Source organism: Pseudorca crassidens, chromosome 1, assembly GCF_039906515.1.
Source record: "Pseudorca crassidens isolate mPseCra1 chromosome 1, mPseCra1.hap1, whole genome shotgun sequence".
Classification (NCBI taxonomy): domain Eukaryota; kingdom Metazoa; phylum Chordata; class Mammalia; order Artiodactyla; family Delphinidae; genus Pseudorca; species Pseudorca crassidens.
In genome coordinates this window covers 26,135,058-26,153,324 of record NC_090296.1, presented here as the reverse complement: position 1 = coordinate 26,153,324, position 18,267 = coordinate 26,135,058, and the positions used below count along the sequence as shown (strand labels likewise).

General features: G+C 41.6%; 2 protein-coding genes across 7 annotated transcripts in view; one reads left to right on the top strand and one right to left on the bottom strand.

Annotated features, from left to right (window-relative positions):
* Positions 1 to 8,256, bottom strand: part of TMED8 (transmembrane p24 trafficking protein family member 8) — a 34,082-nt gene extending 25,826 nt beyond the window's left edge. For 2 of the 6 annotated variants that reach the window (XM_067729416.1, XM_067729434.1), the window contains exon 1: positions 7,870 to 7,928. Coding sequence is in view for 2 of the 6 variants with exons in the window: in XM_067729375.1 (XP_067585476.1) it covers positions 7,870 to 7,987 (118 nt within the window). In the remaining 4 variants the exon portion in view is untranslated. Of the gene's footprint in view, positions 1 to 6,997; positions 7,020 to 7,869 lie in introns of those variants that run through there. The other 4 variants (XM_067729375.1, XM_067729385.1, XM_067729408.1 and 1 more) reach the window with 4 other exon arrangements.
* Positions 8,150 to 18,227, top strand: SAMD15 (sterile alpha motif domain containing 15). The gene is made up of 4 exons (XM_067753466.1): positions 8,150 to 8,185; positions 8,300 to 9,943; positions 10,782 to 10,880; positions 16,607 to 18,227. The coding sequence occupies exons 1-4, from the start codon at positions 8,150 to 8,152 to the stop codon at positions 16,841 to 16,843; spliced, it is 2,016 nt and encodes a 671-aa protein (XP_067609567.1). The 3' UTR covers positions 16,844 to 18,227.
* The last annotated feature ends 40 nt before the right edge of the window (positions 18,228 to 18,267 follow it).

The following is an 18,267-nucleotide window of genomic DNA, read 5'->3' as shown; positions in this document are numbered from 1 at the left end:
AATTTTCTTTTCATCTGGGATCATTTTGATTCTGCCTAAAGAATTCAGTTACCTGTAGGTGGTAAATCCTGTTTTTGATTGCCTGAAAATATCTGTATTTCACCTTCATTCTTGAAGACTATTTTCACTGAAAAAAATTCTATATTGGTAGTTATTTTCTTTCAGTATTCTAAAGATAATCTAGCTTTCACTGCTCTGTGCATAAGTCAGCTTTCAGTCTAATTACTATTCCTTTGAAGGCAAACTGTAATTTTTTTCTGGCTACTTTTAATATTTTGTCTTTGCTTTGGTTTTATAGAGTTTTAATTTAATGTGTACCTACTGTGGCTTATATACCCCTACCTGGGGTGTACAGGGCTTTGTGAATCTGTAGATTCCATTAGTTTTGGAAAATTCATAGCTATTATCTCATCAAACATTGCTTCTGTCCATTCTTGCTCTCCTTACCTTCTAGGACTCCAATTATACAAATGTTAGACCTTTTTACCATATCCTCTATGTCTCATCTCTTTCCTGAATTTTCCATTGTTGTATTTTTACATATTTTCTTTTGACCTTTCTTCCAGTCCACTGTTCTCTCTTCAGGTCTAATAACTTGTTGTTAAACCTATCAACAGAATTCTTCATTTTCATCTGTATTTTTCAGTTACAGAATTGCTATTTGGTTCTATTTTTATAAATTTCAATTCTCTGCCAAATTTCTCAACTTTCTCTTTTACCTCCTGAACATAATAAATATAATTTTTAATTGAAGTATAGTTGACTTACAATATAATTATTTTTAAGTCTGTATCTGGTAACTCCAAAATCTGATGCTCCTATGGATCCATTTTTACTGTCATTTCTTTTGATTTTTGTTCATATTGTGTCTTTTCATGCATTTGGTCATTTTTGATACATGCCAGAAATTGTTCCAGTAAAACTGTTTGTCAAAATAATTTGAAGACTACAGTGACCCTTCAGAAAAGATTTGCCTTTGCTTCTTCCACATACCTGGGGGCACTAGCACCCTGGGGTTAACTTAATCCAATTTCATGAACTCAGATGTTTCTGAAGCTGAGCTGTAGTCTTTGCAATGGCCTGCTTCTAACTTACCCTTACTTCTAGAACATGGCCTTTAATGGTCCTAACCCAGAGAAAAGGGGGTTAACCAGGGTTCCCCCTACTTGATTAACCCCTGTTGCTTTAGTTCAGAGGAGCACTTCCACAGTCTTGCCATTAAGCCTCCCCACTTAGGAGTTCAGCATATCCTCTCAGAGGAGAAAGGAACCCCAAATTGGACTCTCATCCTTGGACCTCTATCTTTTTTTTTTTTTTTTTTGCAGTACGCGGGCCTCTCACTGTTGTGGCCTCTCCCGTTGCAGAGCACAGGCTCTGTATGCGCAGGCTCAGCGGCCATGGCTCATGGGCCCAGCCGCTCCACCGCATGTGGAATCTTCCCGGACCGGGGCACGAACCCGTGTCCCCTGCATCGGCAGGCGGACTCTCAACCACTGCGCCACCAGGGAAGCCCTGGACCTCTATCTTTATACTTCTGCCCTCACATGGATCATAGCCTAATAATTATTCATTATCTGACTAGCTGACTAGCTTTCCAGGATCTTCAAGCAGATGTTTATATTTTGACAATTATTTCCTAATTGTCCCCAGTGGGAGAAATAATCCCAATTACCTAGTCTAACATTACACAAAACAGAAACCTGCATTGCCTCTACCCTTTTCAGTTTTAAGATACCTTAGTGAATAAAATGGAAACAAAATAGAATTTTTACAAGTCTGCCTTCTTTCTGTCACTGGCGAACAGTATCAGCCTCTGTAAGTAGTGGATCACAGTGAAGACTTCGATAAGGTTGAATTTTTAGACAGAAATGAAAATTAGCACAAGAATAAAGGAAGTCAGTAGTGGATTTAAAGAGTAACATAATAAAATAAGCTGTAAGGATATACTGTACAACACGGGGAACATAGCAAATATTTTATAATAACTATAAACAGTATAACATTTTAAAATTGTGAATCACTATATTGTACACCTGTAATTTATACATTATACATCAACTATACTTCAATTAAAAAAAGAGGGCTTCCCTGGTGGCGCAGTGGTTGAGAGTCCGCCTGCCGATGCAGGGGACACGGGTTCGTGCCCCGGTCCGGGAAGATCCCACATGCCGCGGAGCGGCTGGGCCCGTGAGCCATGGCCGCTGAGCCTGCGCGTCCAGAGCCTGTTGCTCCGCAACGGGAGAGGCCACAACAGTGAGAGGCCCGCGTACCACAAAAACAACAACAACAACAACAGAATTGTATGAAAATCATCCCTAAGGAGATTTACAAACTGTATTTCATAGAAACTTTATCCGAGATAAAAAAACCCCAGAAGAGGTCAGTTCCTGATGAGCAGAAAGGCAAAAAGAGATACACAGAATGGCTCCAACTTACAATATAAACACAGTGAAGAATCTCATGACATGCTTGTGTGTATTTTTTTCTCAATAGGTAATATATGCACATTATTCAAAATTCAAAAAGCATAAAAGTATACAGTGAAAACTTCCTCCCATCTCAGTCCCTACCTCCAATGTTACTAGGTTTTGGATAGTCTTCCAGAGATATTTTGCATTAAAAAAGTGTGTATGTGTCTATAAAAAGAATATATATATACTTTTTCACACAAATAATGGACATACTAGACATGCTAGCATACACGTTGTTTTTTCTACTTAACATCTCAGAGACCTTTCCATAACTATATATAAAAAAACTTCCTCATTCTTTTCCACAGCTGATTAATATTTCAATGGCTGGATATTCCATAATTTATTTAACCACTTCCCTATTGACATTTATGTCCTTTCTAATCTTTTTTTTTTTTTTTTTTTTTTTTGCGGTACACGGGCCTCTCACTGTTGTGGCCTCTCCCGTTGCAGAGCAACAGGCTCTGGACGCGCAGGCTCAGCGGCCATGGCTCACGGGCCCAGCCGCTCCGCGGCATGTGGGATCCTCCCGGACCGGGGCACAAACCCGTGTCCCCTGCATCGCCAGGCGGACTCTGAACCACTGCACCACCAGGGAAGCCCCTTTCTAATCATTTACCATTACAAGCAATGCTATAATAACCTTGTGTCTGTGTCATTAAATAGGTGTGTGATCTATAGGATAAACTCCTGGAAAAAAATGGATCAATGAGGACATATATTGTAATTTTGAAAGATATTGACAAATTGCCCTCCATAGCATTTGTATCAATTTCCACACCCCTCAGCAATACATGAAAGTTTGTGTTTCTGCACACCGTTGCCAACATATAGTGAGATATTGAACTACCCAGCATAGTTACGATTTTCACTTCCCTTATTGTGAGTTAGGTTGAGCATCTTTCATATGTGAAGAGCCACTTCTCATTGCATCTTAACAACTTAATGTATGCAGGGAAAAAAAAGTGAAAAGAGATATTGCTTTTGATTTTTAAGGTTAAATATATTCGCTAAACTATGTAAGAACTACTGGTAAAACAACTTGTAATTGGATTCAGAGAGGCAGGAAGTAAGAAAAGGAGAAAGAAATATATGTTTATTTCCAGAAGTTTAAAGTGTGGAAGATGCAGTCCTGTTTTAAACAGAGAGAAAACAGGGCTTCCCTGGTGGCGCAGTGGTTGAGAGTCCTCCTGCCAACACAGGGGATGCAGGTTTGGGCCCTGGTTCGGGAGGATCCCACATGCAGCAGAGCAACTAGGCCCGAGCTTCACAGCTGCTGGGCCTGCACTCTAGAGCCCGTGAGCCACAACTACTGAGCCCGCGTGCCTAGAGCCCGTGCCCTGCAACAAGAGAAGCCACCGCAATGAGAAGCCCACACACCGCAACAAAGAGTAGCCCGCGCTCGCCCGCCACAACTAGAGAAAGCCCGCGTGCAGCAACAAAGACCCAACGCAGCCAATAAATAAATTAATTAATTAATTAAAAAAAAAAAACAGAAACCCAAAAACCACTGGGGCTCTTTGGCATAGACTTCCACTCTTTTGCTCCACCTAATATAGTAACCACCAATTTTTAAATTTTAATTGAAATCGAAATAGCCACAGATAAGCAACATTTCCATCACTGCAGAAAGACTTATTGCACTGCTCTAAGTCCTACATAAGAATAATGAACAAGTTCACCTGACCTGTTTGCAGTCCTTGACGTCTACATGCATCGATAGCTCTCAGGGTCATATATACCAGACCAAGTTCTGCTCACTTCAAGGTCATAACAGATTTTGCCCTTTATTTTCCCCAAAGCTCCCTAAACTTAAAAAACAAACAAACAAAAAAACGATGAAAGAAAGAAAAGCCCTGTTCTTAAGTGATGTAACATATGCCTCAGAGAGTTTCACTATATAAAGAGTGATCTCTCTCTCCTCTTGGGAACTGAAGGACCCAGGTGCCCCCAAATAAAAGACTATTAAAAACAATTACAGTTCATAAAACAACAAGAACACCATGACCAATGGAGAGCTTAGTTCAGAAGAACATCAACATTTTTCTTACTTTATTACCAAAACCGCAGCTGACAAACACGAAGACCCTCCAAAGGTATTCTTTGCCTAGAATACCTTTAAAAAACAAGTCATGGTTATTCTGGATAATTATAAATTCCTGCTTTGAAGAACAAGACACATTGAAAAAAATCAAAACCCTTAATTCAATAACAACTCCAATCTCATTTCTTATTGCTGAGAGAATGACACAAACCTCTTTTGTTGTTATTGTTGTTTTTGGCTGCGTGGCATGTGCGATCTTATTTCCCCAACCAGGGATCGAACCTGCTCCCCTGGCAGTAGAAGCACGGAGTCTTCAACCACCGGACCACCAGGGAAGTCCCCCGAAACCTCTTTTGATTTCATTCTTAGGCCTCTATTGCTTACTCATTGGATCATTTTCCAGAGGAAGGTGGCAGAAAGATCCAATCAAACAAACTGCTAGTTCCAAGCAGTGTTTTGAGTTTACTCCCAAGCCTATACAGCTCTGAGTTAAGCCAAATGCATGCTTTGCACACCACTTTGGAAACCCAGCTGAACTCTAACTCATGGTTTCTCAACAGCTGCACTACTGACATCTGGGCCAGATAACTCTTCATTGTGGGGGCAGTTCTGTGCATTGGAGGCTGTTTAGCAGGTTCGCTGGCCTCTACCCACAAGATGTCAGTAACAGCGCTTCCCCTCCTCCCCAACCCAAGTTGTGACAATCAAAATGTCCCCTGGGAGAGGCAAAATCGCTGCTGGTTGAGAACAACTGCTTTCACCTAAAGAGCATTCTTGATATCTCAACCCTAATTCCTCATATTCATTTGATGCTCCTTCAAACCTGTTGAGACTTTGTCTCACAATCCAGCAAATATTTACAGAACCTCTAGGACACATCAAGGACTCTAGGAGAGAAACAGACAAGATAGATTCTGTCCTTACCCTTAAGCTGGTTTCTTGGGGGTACGTACATAAAGAATTGTAATAGGGACTTCCGTGGTGGTCCAGTGGTTAGGACTCTGTGCTTCCACTGCAGGGGGCGAGGGTTCAATCCCTGGTCAGGAAACTAAGATCCCACATGCCGCACAGTGTGGCAAGAATTGCAATAAAAGACACCCAATTATATAAAGTTTTGAATGGTCGATTTTTCTTCCTGGGTACTCTCATCTTACCAAACTAAAAACCCCTAGACAGCAAAGACCGTAACCTGCCCTAGAATGTCAATACTTGATTAATGGCCAATAAAAATAAAAATAAACTATTCTGAACTTCATCATAACAAGGTGACAATTTCAGACAGACAGTAAAAACTCCACACCTAACTTGAGCAAATAAGTTAACTTCTCTCAGCTGTAGTTTGTTCTTCCGTAAAATGGGGAGGAAATGACTGTTGACAGGATTAAGTCAGATAATACAAGGAAATCTTTTTCCACATTCTGGCACAGAGTAAGCATTCAATTAATGTAAGCTATCATTACTATTATTTTATTAGCTATTTTATTAGCAACAAATCTTACCTCAAGGGGAAGAGCTTGCTCTGAGCTACAATAACAAACCCCTACATGACATAAAAGAAATCAACACTCACCCTGTTTTCTGAGGGCAAGAAGAAGAAAGTAATCATAAGTATTTCCATCAACATCCTGGGAGGAAAATGTGAATGCAGGAACCAATTACAAGGTTTGGGGGTGGGGGGAGAGACACACTCAGAGACAAACCCACTATCCTCCAATACATTCCTGGACTATTCTTAAGACCTTTCTGTTTAAAATGCTTGGGTATATTTGCCACAAGGATCTAAAGAGGAAGTAAAAAAAAAAAATCCTTAATTTATAAATATTAACACATGCAAGGGACAGATGTTTATGAGACTTCCTAAGTGTTCATTTGCTTAATCGTTCAGAAAGTATGCTTAAAATTTCTATTGCTATAATGTTAAATACATGCCAGCAATTCTGAATTTACTACAAAGCATAAGAGTTCATAAGAAGGAAAAAAGACAATTGTTAGATATTTTAAAGTAAGAGAATATAAAGTCACATGAAAAAGCTGGGTGATTCAAAGCTTGTGGGTGTGTGTGTTTGACCCAAGCAGCATTAGGAAATGGGAGATATTTAGGATAGAAGTAAAAGACGGGGAAAGTCACCATACCCGGAGATACACATCCAGGAACACCTCCTCTGACAGCACGTGGAGTTTCGGTGAGCAAAAACAGACCTTATTCTCATAACGGATAACACCGGTTTACTGTGTACCGTGGCTTAGGCACCAAGTGCCTCATACATAGTGGTCCATGCAATCCTATAGTGCCCACATTTTACAGATGAGGAAACAAACACAGATGAGTGATTTGCCCAAGTAAATTCAAGAGTCACACTCCAACCCAGGCATCATGGTACCACCTCTACCGCTATACTTCATGGTGTCTATTTTAATTTCAGAACTGGAAATTTAATTTTTACTTGCTACTTAGTGAGCCCAGTACTCTCCCCCTACCTACCCTTCCGTATTTCAAATGAGCATCTTTTTAGTTGCATCCCGTGTGGTGATGATAAGGAGGCTCGGAAGGTAAGTGTAATCGCTGGACACTGACAATGAGGTAATCCACACGGAGGAACTAGCGTGGGTGGAAGTAAGACAGTCTCCGGAACAAGAGGAGGGTCCCGGAGAATGAGGGAGGGTCGCCAAAGTTCCTATTTCAGCCCCGATTTCCTGCCTTGGCTCTGGCCGCTATGTTCATTCAAAAGACCCCAGAGCCCACCTATTTCCAACTGCGCTTTTCATCTCGCCCACTCTAAAAGGCGGAGAGGATGGATGCGAGGTGAGGCGCGGGGCCCTATATGCAGACAGGCTACAGCAAACGGGATTCTGGACAGAGGAAGGCGAGGCTGCCTATTCGGATGGGGGCAGAGAGGCGCGTGGAAAGGCTGGGACCTGGGACAGAGGTGAGGATCGGGGTGGGGAGCCAGAAGCAGGGGCAGCAAGGCCGGTGGGGTCGGGGTCGGCAGGCAAGGAGTGATGGGCAGGCGTGCTGAAGGTGAAGAGGCGCCAGGGTCAGAGATGCCCTGTCACTACCATCCGGGCTGTTCTGCGAAAGGAAGCGGGGCAGGAACCAAGGCATTTCGAAACAAGAGTAGAAAATAATCTCGAGCGAAGACCAGGCCCGAAGGATGGCGGCGGCGGGGGCGGGAGTCGCGGCCCGGGGGAGCCGGGCCCGGGCAGGAGCGAAGGCAGGGTCTCCGCGCGCGAAGGGGCTGCCCAGGCCGGTCCGCTCCTCCGGGCAGCGCGGGGCAGAGCGCGGCCGAGCCTCGCACCGAGGTGCGGGGTCCCGAGGCCGGCGGCACCCACCCGCCGGCGCCCGGCCTTGCGTACCTGAGGCGGCCGCCTGGCTCCCCTCCACTCCCGGGCCGTCCCCGACGCCGTGCGCCGGCCCTCGGCGGGCTGCGGGGCTCCAGACGCCCGGCCCCTCAGCCGCCCGCCGGTCCGACATCTGCAGCCCGCGTCCGCAGCGCCTCCGCAGCCTGCCGCAAGTGGCTCCGGAAAGAGCCGAAGGCCCAGCGCGCCGGGAAGAGCCGAGCGGAGCCCGCGGGCCGGAAGGGGCAGCGCGTCGGCCCCGAGCGGTCGCGAGAGCTCTGGCTAGCGGAGGCCTGCGATGCAGGCTCGGGAGGGTTACTGCGTGCTTATGATCGCAGGTTTTTAAAGTCAGTGCTTGAAAGAAGAAACGAAACCTGGGCAAGATTCAGTGAGACCCGGCCGGAAGTCGTGGTATCCATAGACACGCTATCGGAAATTGGGTTGCTAGGAGGCCTGGGCGCGTCGGCTAGTCTGCGTCACGGCTGAAGTCCCAGAAGGTTACGATTCCGGCCCCGGTGAAGATGAAGACCTGCAGCCTGAGAGACCAAAACTTCAGTCTCTTAAGGTGACTGAAGATGTCGAACCAGGCAGCATGGAAGAGGCAGGGCCAGAGCTGCCTGTAGGGACTGACCAAGAGCCACAACCAGAGACGCAAGAAGAGGGCTTCAAAGAGGAGACACCGGCGAGTGCTAAGAATATACACCTACGTCTGAAACCCACCTGGACGTCCGAGGAAGAGGCTCCCCAAAAGTCCAAAACAGACATTTCTAGCGAGATTGAGCTAGGGATTCCCAAAGAGGTAAAGTCGGAGACATCCAGACAGATAGAAGTAGAGCTTTTCAAGGATTTGGAGGTCCTTGTGGACGAAAAGCATGGGGAGCCAGAGGAGGAAGCCAAACCAGATGTCACAGAGGATATGCTCATAGAGGCAGCTAAGGAAACAGATCTAGAGCTACGAAAGGAAGCCGAGTCTGAGGTTCCAGGGGCCACAATCAGTGAGACAAGATTAGAGTTAGTAGAGGGGACCAAACTAGAGGTTTGGGAGGAGTCACTTAGAGAGCAACATGGAAAGACGGGTCTGGAACCTACAGAGCAGACCAAACCGGAATTTCCAAGTGAGAAACTAAGAAGATCAATTGAAGAGGCAGATCTTCAGCCACCAAAGATGACCACACCAGAGATTCCAGAGGAGACACAAAGTAAGTCACCTGAGGAGAAAAGGACAGAGCCACATGAGCAGGCCATACCAGAGTTTCCAGAAGAGAAACCAAGTATGTCTACTGAGGAGACACAAAGAAAGTCAACTGCAGAGAAAGTTCTAGAGCCACCAGAGGACACCAAATCTCCAGATCAAAAAGAGAAGCAGAAAAAATCAACTGAGGAGACAGGTCTAGCACCATCACAGAAGTCCAGATCAGAGGAGACACTAGGAGAGTCAACTGAGGAGCAAGTTCCAGAGCCACCAGAACAGACTAAACCAGAGTTTCCAAAGAAAGAACCGAGAAAGTCAACTGAAGAAACAGGTCAGGTGCCACCACAGAAGATCATACCAGAGGTGCAAGAGAAGACACAAACAGAGCCAACTAAGAAGATAGATTCAGAGTTACCATATAAAGCCAAACCACTACTTAGAATAGAGACATGTGTAGAATTTGCCAAGGAAGATAGGCCAGAACCAATCAGACTTAAGTGTTCTGTAGACAGAGATGAGCCAGAGTACTCTGACTATCAAACAAGAAAGTTGTTAGTAAAAGAAACTAAAGACGTTTCAAAAGACTCTGTGTTAGAGTCTCTTCCAATAAGTGAAGTAGACTCAGTGAATATAGATTATGAGTTTTCTAAAGAACTCCAAAATCTGTTTCAGTTTTCTGATACCAATTATGAATTCTACTCATATTACTCTGAGTCTCAGAGGGATTTAAAAGAGTCCTCTAATGAAAAGAAAGATCTGTCCCCAGAGTCAGTGACACTGGTACCTAAGGATAAAGAAACGCAGCCAAAAAAAAGTACTGACCTACAATTTGAGTATCTTGAATGGAGCCCAGAGAAAGTTGCAGAGTGGATTTGCCAGCTAGGCTTCCCTCAATACAAGGTATACAAAAATAACATTTTTTGAAATCGTATACTCTCATTCCTCTACCTCTTATTCCTCTATCCTTACCTGAGCTTTTGCATCTTCACTAGAAGGAGTGTAGAAGAGGCATGGACTATGGTAGTAACTTGGATTTTAACTTTGGCCTTTCCACTGATACATATTTGTATATTGGGAGAGGAAGGAAAGGTCACGTTTGTTTTTCCTATTCATCACAGTGATTATACTTCTCTGCAATCCTTGAATAAAGACTAAGAAATTTATGTAGGTTTCTTTTCATAGAAATCTGTATTTCCAAAAAGATTTCATCCAAGGTAGACTTTTTGGTACTTTGTTAGGTTGTTTTAGTAGCAACTCCCTTAACTTGAACTTGTACTATTAATCTTAGTGTCTGCCCCAAATGTGTTATACGTATCATGATCACCTAACAGTACTAATTTATATAGCCAATTAACCAAGGATAGTTTTCTTTTTTAAATAGGGTGAATCCTATTATTTCACTGCCAACTGTGTTCCACAAACAAAACAAGATCTGAAATCTTTGGTACCACTGTAGTTAAAAATGTAGTTGAGGCAAGAAAGAAGCACTGGTTGTATCGTGCCAAAAAAAAAAATTAAGCAGCAGTGTGAAATTTAATCAAGAGTTTAGATGGAAAATATGTGGGATTATTAAATTACAATTTTTTCTCAGTACAGAGCTAGAGACAAATATGATTTATTTATTCCTCCTCCCCTCCCTCCCTCTTTCCTTCCTTCCCACCTCCTTTTCTCTTTCTTGCTTTTTTTCTTCCTGTATTTGCCATACATCTTTTGAGTAATGTTCTCATTGTACTGACAGGAGTGTTTTACCACAAACTTCATCAGTGGCCGAAAACTCATCCACGTAAACTGCTCAAACCTCCCTCAGATGGGTATAACAGATTTCGAGGACATGAAGGTGAGTTGTGTATAATTTCCCACTAGAGCACTGAAACAGTGCTACCACCTCAAACCATCCTCCTTTTATTCCAACGTGGCCTCCAATTTCTCCCAAAGGTGTTATCATACCCCTAGTTTCCCAGGCTCAGAGTGGTTGCTTCCTCTCTTTCCTTTGATCCCCACAAAGATCCCAAGAACTATCAGTTCCTCCTATAGCATCTGGTTTTCTGCATTCCCACTTGTTCAGACCTTTATCAGACCTTTACTAGAATGTACCAGTAGCCTGCTTTTAGCCTCTGTCTATAGGCCCTTTGGATTCAAGGACCCTGCTTTTAGACTTTCACCTTCCAACTATTTATACAGCATACTACTCAAAGCTTCTTTGGATCCCCTCTACTTACAAGGTAGTCTCAACTCCTCAGCTTAGGATTCAGGCCCCTCCACAAGTTTTCTCCCACCACTGTTCTCTCACCTGGTACTCTTCTATGTGAATCTTCTGCTTCAGTCTCACAAGTCCAGCTCACACCTCACAAACCTGTCTTGTGCATTCTTCCCTCTACATCTTTGCTCAGTTCCCTGCCTCCCCCGCAAGACTAATATGAATCTTAACCATCCCTCAGGACCCAACTCAATTCTCATCTCCCCATGAAGTCTTTCCTGATCTTCCCAGCCCACAGTAACCTCTCCTCCAAAGCTGTCATACATTTTATGTCTCTAACACCTACAGAACTGACTCACCTTTCCCTTTGTTCTTCCTACAAAATACTAAGATGACAGAGAATGTATAGGTGAGACTGGTGAGGGGTGCAGGAAGAAAGAAACACTAATTTTTTTCTTTTCTTTTTTCATGGAAAGACATTTTAAATATAGCAGTGTGTACATGTCAATCCCAAACTCCCAATCTACCCCTCCCCTCCCCGCTGGTAACCATAAGTTCGTTCTCTAAGTCTGTGAGTCTGTTTCTGTTTTGTAAATAAGTTCATTGTATCGTTTTTTTTAGATTCCACATATAAGCGATATCATATGATATTTGTCTTTGTCTGACTTACTTCACTTAGTATGATAATCTCCAGTTCCATCCATGTTGCTGCAAATGGCATTATTTCATTCTTTTTAATGGCTGAGTAATATTCTATTATATGTACCACATCTTTATCTGTTCATCTGTTGATGGAAATTTAGGTTGTCTCCATGTCTTGGCTATTGTAAACAGTGCTGCAATGAACACTGGGGTGCATGTATCCTTTTGAACCATGTTTTTCTCTGGATATATGCCCAAGAGTGGGATTGCTGAATCATATAGTAGCTCTACTTTTAGTTTTTTAAGGAACCACCACACTATTGTCCATAGTGGCTGTATCAATTTACATTCCCACCAACAGTGTAGGAGGGTTCCCTTTTCTCCACACCCTCGCCAGCATTTATTGTTTGCAGATTTTTTGAAGATGGCCATTCTGGCGGGTGTGGGGTGATACCTCATTGCAGTTTTGATTTGCATTTCTCTAATGATTAGTGATGTTGAGCATCCTTTCATGTGTTTGTTGGCAATCTGTATATCTTCTTTGGAGAAATGTCTCTTTAGGTCTTCTGCCCATTTTTTGATTGGGTTGTTTGTTTTTTTGATATTGAGCTACATGAGCTGTTTGTAAATTTTGGAGACTAATCCTTTGTCAGTCGCATCATTTGCAACTATTTTCTCTCATTCTGTGGGTTGTCTTTTCGTTTTGTTTATGGTTTCTTTTGAGTTAAATTAGGTCCCATTTGTTTTCTATTACTCTGGGATATGGATCGAAAAAGATATTGTTGCGATTTATGTCAAAGCGTGTTCTGCCTATGTTTTCCTCTGTTTTATAATAACCAGTCTTACATTTAGGTCTTTAACCCATTTTGACTTTATTTTTGTGTATGGTGTTAAAGAATGTTCTGATTTCATTTTTTTACGTGTAGCTGTCCAGTTTTCCAGCACCATTTGTTGAAGAGACTGTCTTTTCTCCATTTTATATTCTCGCCTCCTCTGTCATAGCTTAGTTGACCATAGGTGCATGGGTTTATTCCTGGGCTTTCTATCCTGTTCCATTGATCTGTATTTCTGTTTTTGTGCCAGTACCATACTGTTTTGATGACTGTAGTTTTGTAGTATAGTCTGAAGTCAGGGAGCCTGATTCCTCCAGCTCTGTTTTTCTTTCTCAAGATTGCTTTGCCTATTCGGAGTCTTTTGTGTCTCCATACAAAGCTTAAGATTTTTTGTTCTAGTTCTGTGAAAGAGAAACACTGATTCTTCTCACCTGGCCAAGGGAGCACTGGAAACCACTATCCTGTCTTTCCCATTTATAGTGATGCACTAGCTTGGTAAAAAGGGGAGAGAAAGTCAATCTTATTTATTCTAGGGACAAGCTAGACAAGATAGCACTTGCTTCAGCTTTCTGTCTTAGAAAATAATTCACAAAATATTTTAAACTATTCACTCCATCAAGTGAACAAAGGAACTCTGTGATAAATATTTGGAGAAGAATATAGATGAATTGCTTATTCCTTTCATATGCATGATTTTATGTTACAAAGTAGAGCCTTATAAGCTTAATAATATCTCAGGAATTTTATTACACCTGCCTTATTGCAAGCTATTTAAATAGCACAAATTCATAACAACATGTCAGCAATTGTCACTAAACAAAAATATATATTTTTTAAAATTTTCAAATGATTTTAGTTTTACAGAACAGTTGCAAAGATAGTACAGAGAGTTCCCATATACTCTTTTAAAAATATATATTTATTTATTTTTTGGCTGCGTCATTCTCAGTTGCAGCACATGGGATCTTTCATTGTGGCACGCAGGCTCTGTAGTTGCAGCACTTGGGCTCTCTAGTTGTGACGCATGGGCTTAGTTGCCCCACGGCATGTGGGATCTTAGTTCACTGACCAGGGATTGAACTGGCGTCCCCTGCATTGCAAGACCAATTCTTAACCACTGGACCACCAGGGAAGTCCCCCATATACTCTTAACCCAGCTTACCCTAATGTTAACATCTTATGTAACCATTTATCAAACCATTTATATATTTATCAAAACTAAGAAATTAACACCAGCACGGTACTATTAAACAAACTACAGACTTTATTCAGATTTCTGCAATTTTTCCACTGATGTCCTTTTTTCGTTCCAGGATCCAGTTGGGGATACTATCTTGTATTTAGCTGTTATGTTTCCTTGGTCTCCTCCAATATATGGCAATTTCTTGATCTTTATCTTTCATGACCTTACTTTGAAGAGTAGTGATCAGGTATTGTGTAGATTTCCCTCAGTTTGAGTTTGTCTTATGTTTCCCATGAGATTATGCTTTGTGGGGAGAGTATCACAGAGATGATGAGCCCTTCTCATCTAATCATATCAGGGAGTACATGGCATCAATGTGATTTATTACTGGAGATGTTAACTTTGATCATTTGGTCAAGGTGGTGCCTGCAGGTTTCTTCACTACAAAGTTACTGTGTTTCCCTTTTCATATTCTATTCATTAGAAGTGGGTTGCTGAGTCCAGCCCATACTCAAAGAGAGGGGAATTAAGCTCCACCTCCTGGAGGGAAGAGTATCAAAGAGTTTATGGACATACAGTAAATACCACAGTAATAGATATACTGGGGGAGGTGGTTTGAGGCTATGCAAATTACCTGTTTCTTAAAGTTTTACCCACTAATTTTAGTATTCATAAGTGTACCTTGCCTGCATCAGTTATTACTATGTTGTTCTAATGATGATTTGGTTTCCTCATTCCTTCCATGTTTAATTGGAACTCTGCTTAAGGAACTCTTCTGTTTAATTGTCCCTTCTTCCCTATTTGGGAACTCTTTCAGTTTGTCTCCTGTGTCCTTTTGACATGTTCCCGTTATTTCATTTTATTGTTTTTTAGCATTTTCTGGCACTACACTTTACTTCAGACTCATTTTCTATTTTCCTTGCTACAGCCCTAGAAGCAGGCATGTTTCCAAGGAGCCCTGGTTGCTTTTATTAGAGAATGGTATTTAGAAATTAAGATGTGGTCACTAGTTGTGCTTGTTGCTACTGAGGTGTTACTGCTTCTAGGCACTCTCAGCAGAAGGATGTAGGAAATATATGTATATATACTAACCCATGTATACACAAATATTTATCTTATTTCTGTAAGCATGTGTTCGTACTGATATCCCTGACTCTAGTCCATCACCACAGGGTTCATACTAGCTTTCATCCTTCCTACTCCCTACCCCACTTTGCTTCTTTATAACTTCTTTCTCTGACAGTGAGAAACCTGGCTCTGCTTATTTATAAATATGTATCCCTATAAGAAACAAATTTACCAAAAGAGTACAGTATTTGTGTACGGTTCTTTTTGTCATTAGCCTTACACTAACTAGACAAAGCACTGTTTTTCAAAGTTAAAGTTATTTAGGTCAGCTCCTTTCTTCCCAGCCCCCTTCAGTGAGATTATGTCTTAATTTGTAATAAAGTTAAGATTCATCTGCCCAGAGTTTATATTCCATCATGGGTTCCCACAACATCCTGGCTTTTAAAAATTTTACCTACAGTAAAGTCACTCTTTTTAGTATACAGTTCTGTGGGTTTTGACAAATGCACAGGGTCAGGTATCCACCACCACAAAACTGTATAGAACGATTCTATCACCCTAAAACTTCCCGTGTCCCCACAGTAGTCAGCCTATCCCTCCACCTAATCCCTGGCAACCATTAATCTGTTTTTCGTCCCTATAGTTTTTCCAGAATGTCACACAAATGAAATCAAATAATATGTAGGCCTTGAGTCTTGCTTCTTTCCCTTAGCAAAATGCATTTAAGATTAATCCACACTGTTGTATGAATCAACAAGCAGATCTTAAGGACATTGTACATCTGCTTTAAGAATGGTATTTTACCTATCTAAAATGTACTCCTAATGGGCAGTTTTGCATCAGTTTAAGAATTGTCTGTGGTGTGAATTTTCCAGCCTTGTAACTATGGCCAGTAGTTTTAAACAAACAAAAATCCATTCCACATACTCCTTTGACTGTGTTCTAGCAGCAATTTCACGGACTACATTCTCACCCAGAGGCAGAATATGAATTCAAATAGCAGTGTTATAACAGACCTGCAATTAAAACTAGACTTTGAAAATGCAATGACAGTTTAGGATACCAAGTGGCATGGTACTCAATGAATACAAAGTATGTTTTAGAGACACTGAAATTGTGGCAAAAGATATTTTAAAAGAATATACAAGTATAGGCACTAATAAAATAACTGGAACTTTAATGTCTGCTTTTTAGTGTTTGAGATTTCTTTCCAGGCAAATAAATTGAATAACTGAGTAATAATTTTTTTCTTAGTTAACTGAGTCCCTTATAAAGTTATTTATTAACCTTCCTAGAGAAAGTCATGGCTCCTAATCTGAACATATTATCTGCTCATATCATTGGTCAAATTGCTCAGCCAAGAAAAAGAAATGAACCCATCCGCGGCTATCTGATGCAAGGGTCTAGAAACATCTTTAAGTGGCACTTTTAAAAAGATAAATCATATGATGTTTCTCTTAAGAACTGTGTTTTGATAATGCCAGGGTAGGAAGCCTTTCAATGTGTTATCTCGTTATTATTTCCCCATAGAATTAGCTTAAGGGGTTAGCATTCAAGAGGTCTAGGAAACTAAGTAAAACTTACTTGATTTAGTTGTATTTTCAGGTTAATCCCATTAAAAAATTATCCTTGCATTACAGGTAATTTCTCAGCATACCCGGGAGCTACTGGGAATTGAAGAGCCATTATTCACACGCTCCATCAGCCTTCCCTACAGGGACAATATTGGCTTATTTTTAGAGCAAAAATGTCATAGTGGAGTTAAATCTGATTCCTTGACCTTGTCTGAATTTGTGCAAGCAGTGGGATTACAGGATTATGCTCCAGAAATAACCACCCCTGAAGAGGATGCAGCATTATGTTCCATTGAACCATAGGGCAAGCCGTTTCACTTAGCTTGAAAATCAAATTAAATTATGTGGGGGAAGAAGTGTGGTATTTCTGCATTTTCTTTTTCTCTTCATTCAGGATCAGAGTTAGAACTGCTGGCTCCATTCCTAGTTCTGCCACTGACTCACAGCACCTTCCCTTTATTTGTGTGTCAATTTAGTCCCTTGTTAAAACAAAGATAGCAATATTTCTCTTTCTGGGTAATTGTAAGAATTCCTGATAAATTCTAGTACTTCATCTGGTAGTAGGAGCACGATGGAGAAACAGACTAAAAGTAAAATCACCTGCCAACCCAGATAATCCTCTTCATAAGTGCAGACAAGGAAACAGTTGTATTATTGAATCAGCATAAAATCAGACTGTGATGCACATTACAGGCAGGCCACTAAAGAGATTGCCAAGGCAAGGAAATCTCACCCTTCTATATAGCCAGGCAGATATAATCCATTATTTACATGTTGACTGTCTGTATCCAAAGGAAAAATAAAAGTTCTCATATCTTAGTGACAAACAGAAAGTTACTCCCTGGAGCCAAGCACTTAGGCTAAACCCCCAGCGTCAGGGAGACAAAGCGCCATCCTTCTAAACGCCCGCATTTCAAAGAGGCGGCTCCAAGGGCCCCTCCCCCAAAAGACGGTCCCGGGATGGAAAACTGGCAGAAAGTTTATTCACCTTTTTAGAAGAGGAGCATACATCTCAAAAACAGAGAAAAAGGATTTATATTACAAGTTTTTAAAAGGAAATGTGTTATGCTGTTGGTGGGAATGTAAATTGATACAGCCACTATGGAGAACAGGATGGAGGTTCCTTAAAAAACTACAAATAGAACTACCGTACGACCCAGCAATCCCACTACTGGGCATATACCCTGAGAAAACCATAATTCAAAAAGAGTCATGTACCAAAATGTCCATTGCAGCTCTATTTACAATAGCCAGGACATGGAAGCAACCTAAGTGTCCATCAACAGATGAATGGATAAAGAAGATGTGGCACATATATACAATGGAATATTACTCAGCCATAAAAAGAAACGAAATTGAGTTATTTGTAGTGAGGTGGATGGACCTAGAGTCTGTCATACAGAGTGAAGTCAGAAAGAGAAAAACAAATACTGTATGCTAACACATATATATGGAATCTAAGGAAAAAAAAAAAAAGGTCATGAAGAACCTAGGGGTAAGATGGGAATAAAGACACAGACCTACTAGAGTATGGACTTGAGGATACGGGGAAGGGGAAGGGTAAGCTGTGACAAAGTGAGAGAGTGGCATGGACATATATACACTACCAAACGTAAAATAGATAGCTAGTGGGAAGCAGCCACATAGCACAGGGAGATCAGCTAGGTGGTTTGTGACCACCTAGAGGGGTGGGATAGGGAGGATGGGAGGGAGGGAGACGCAAGAGG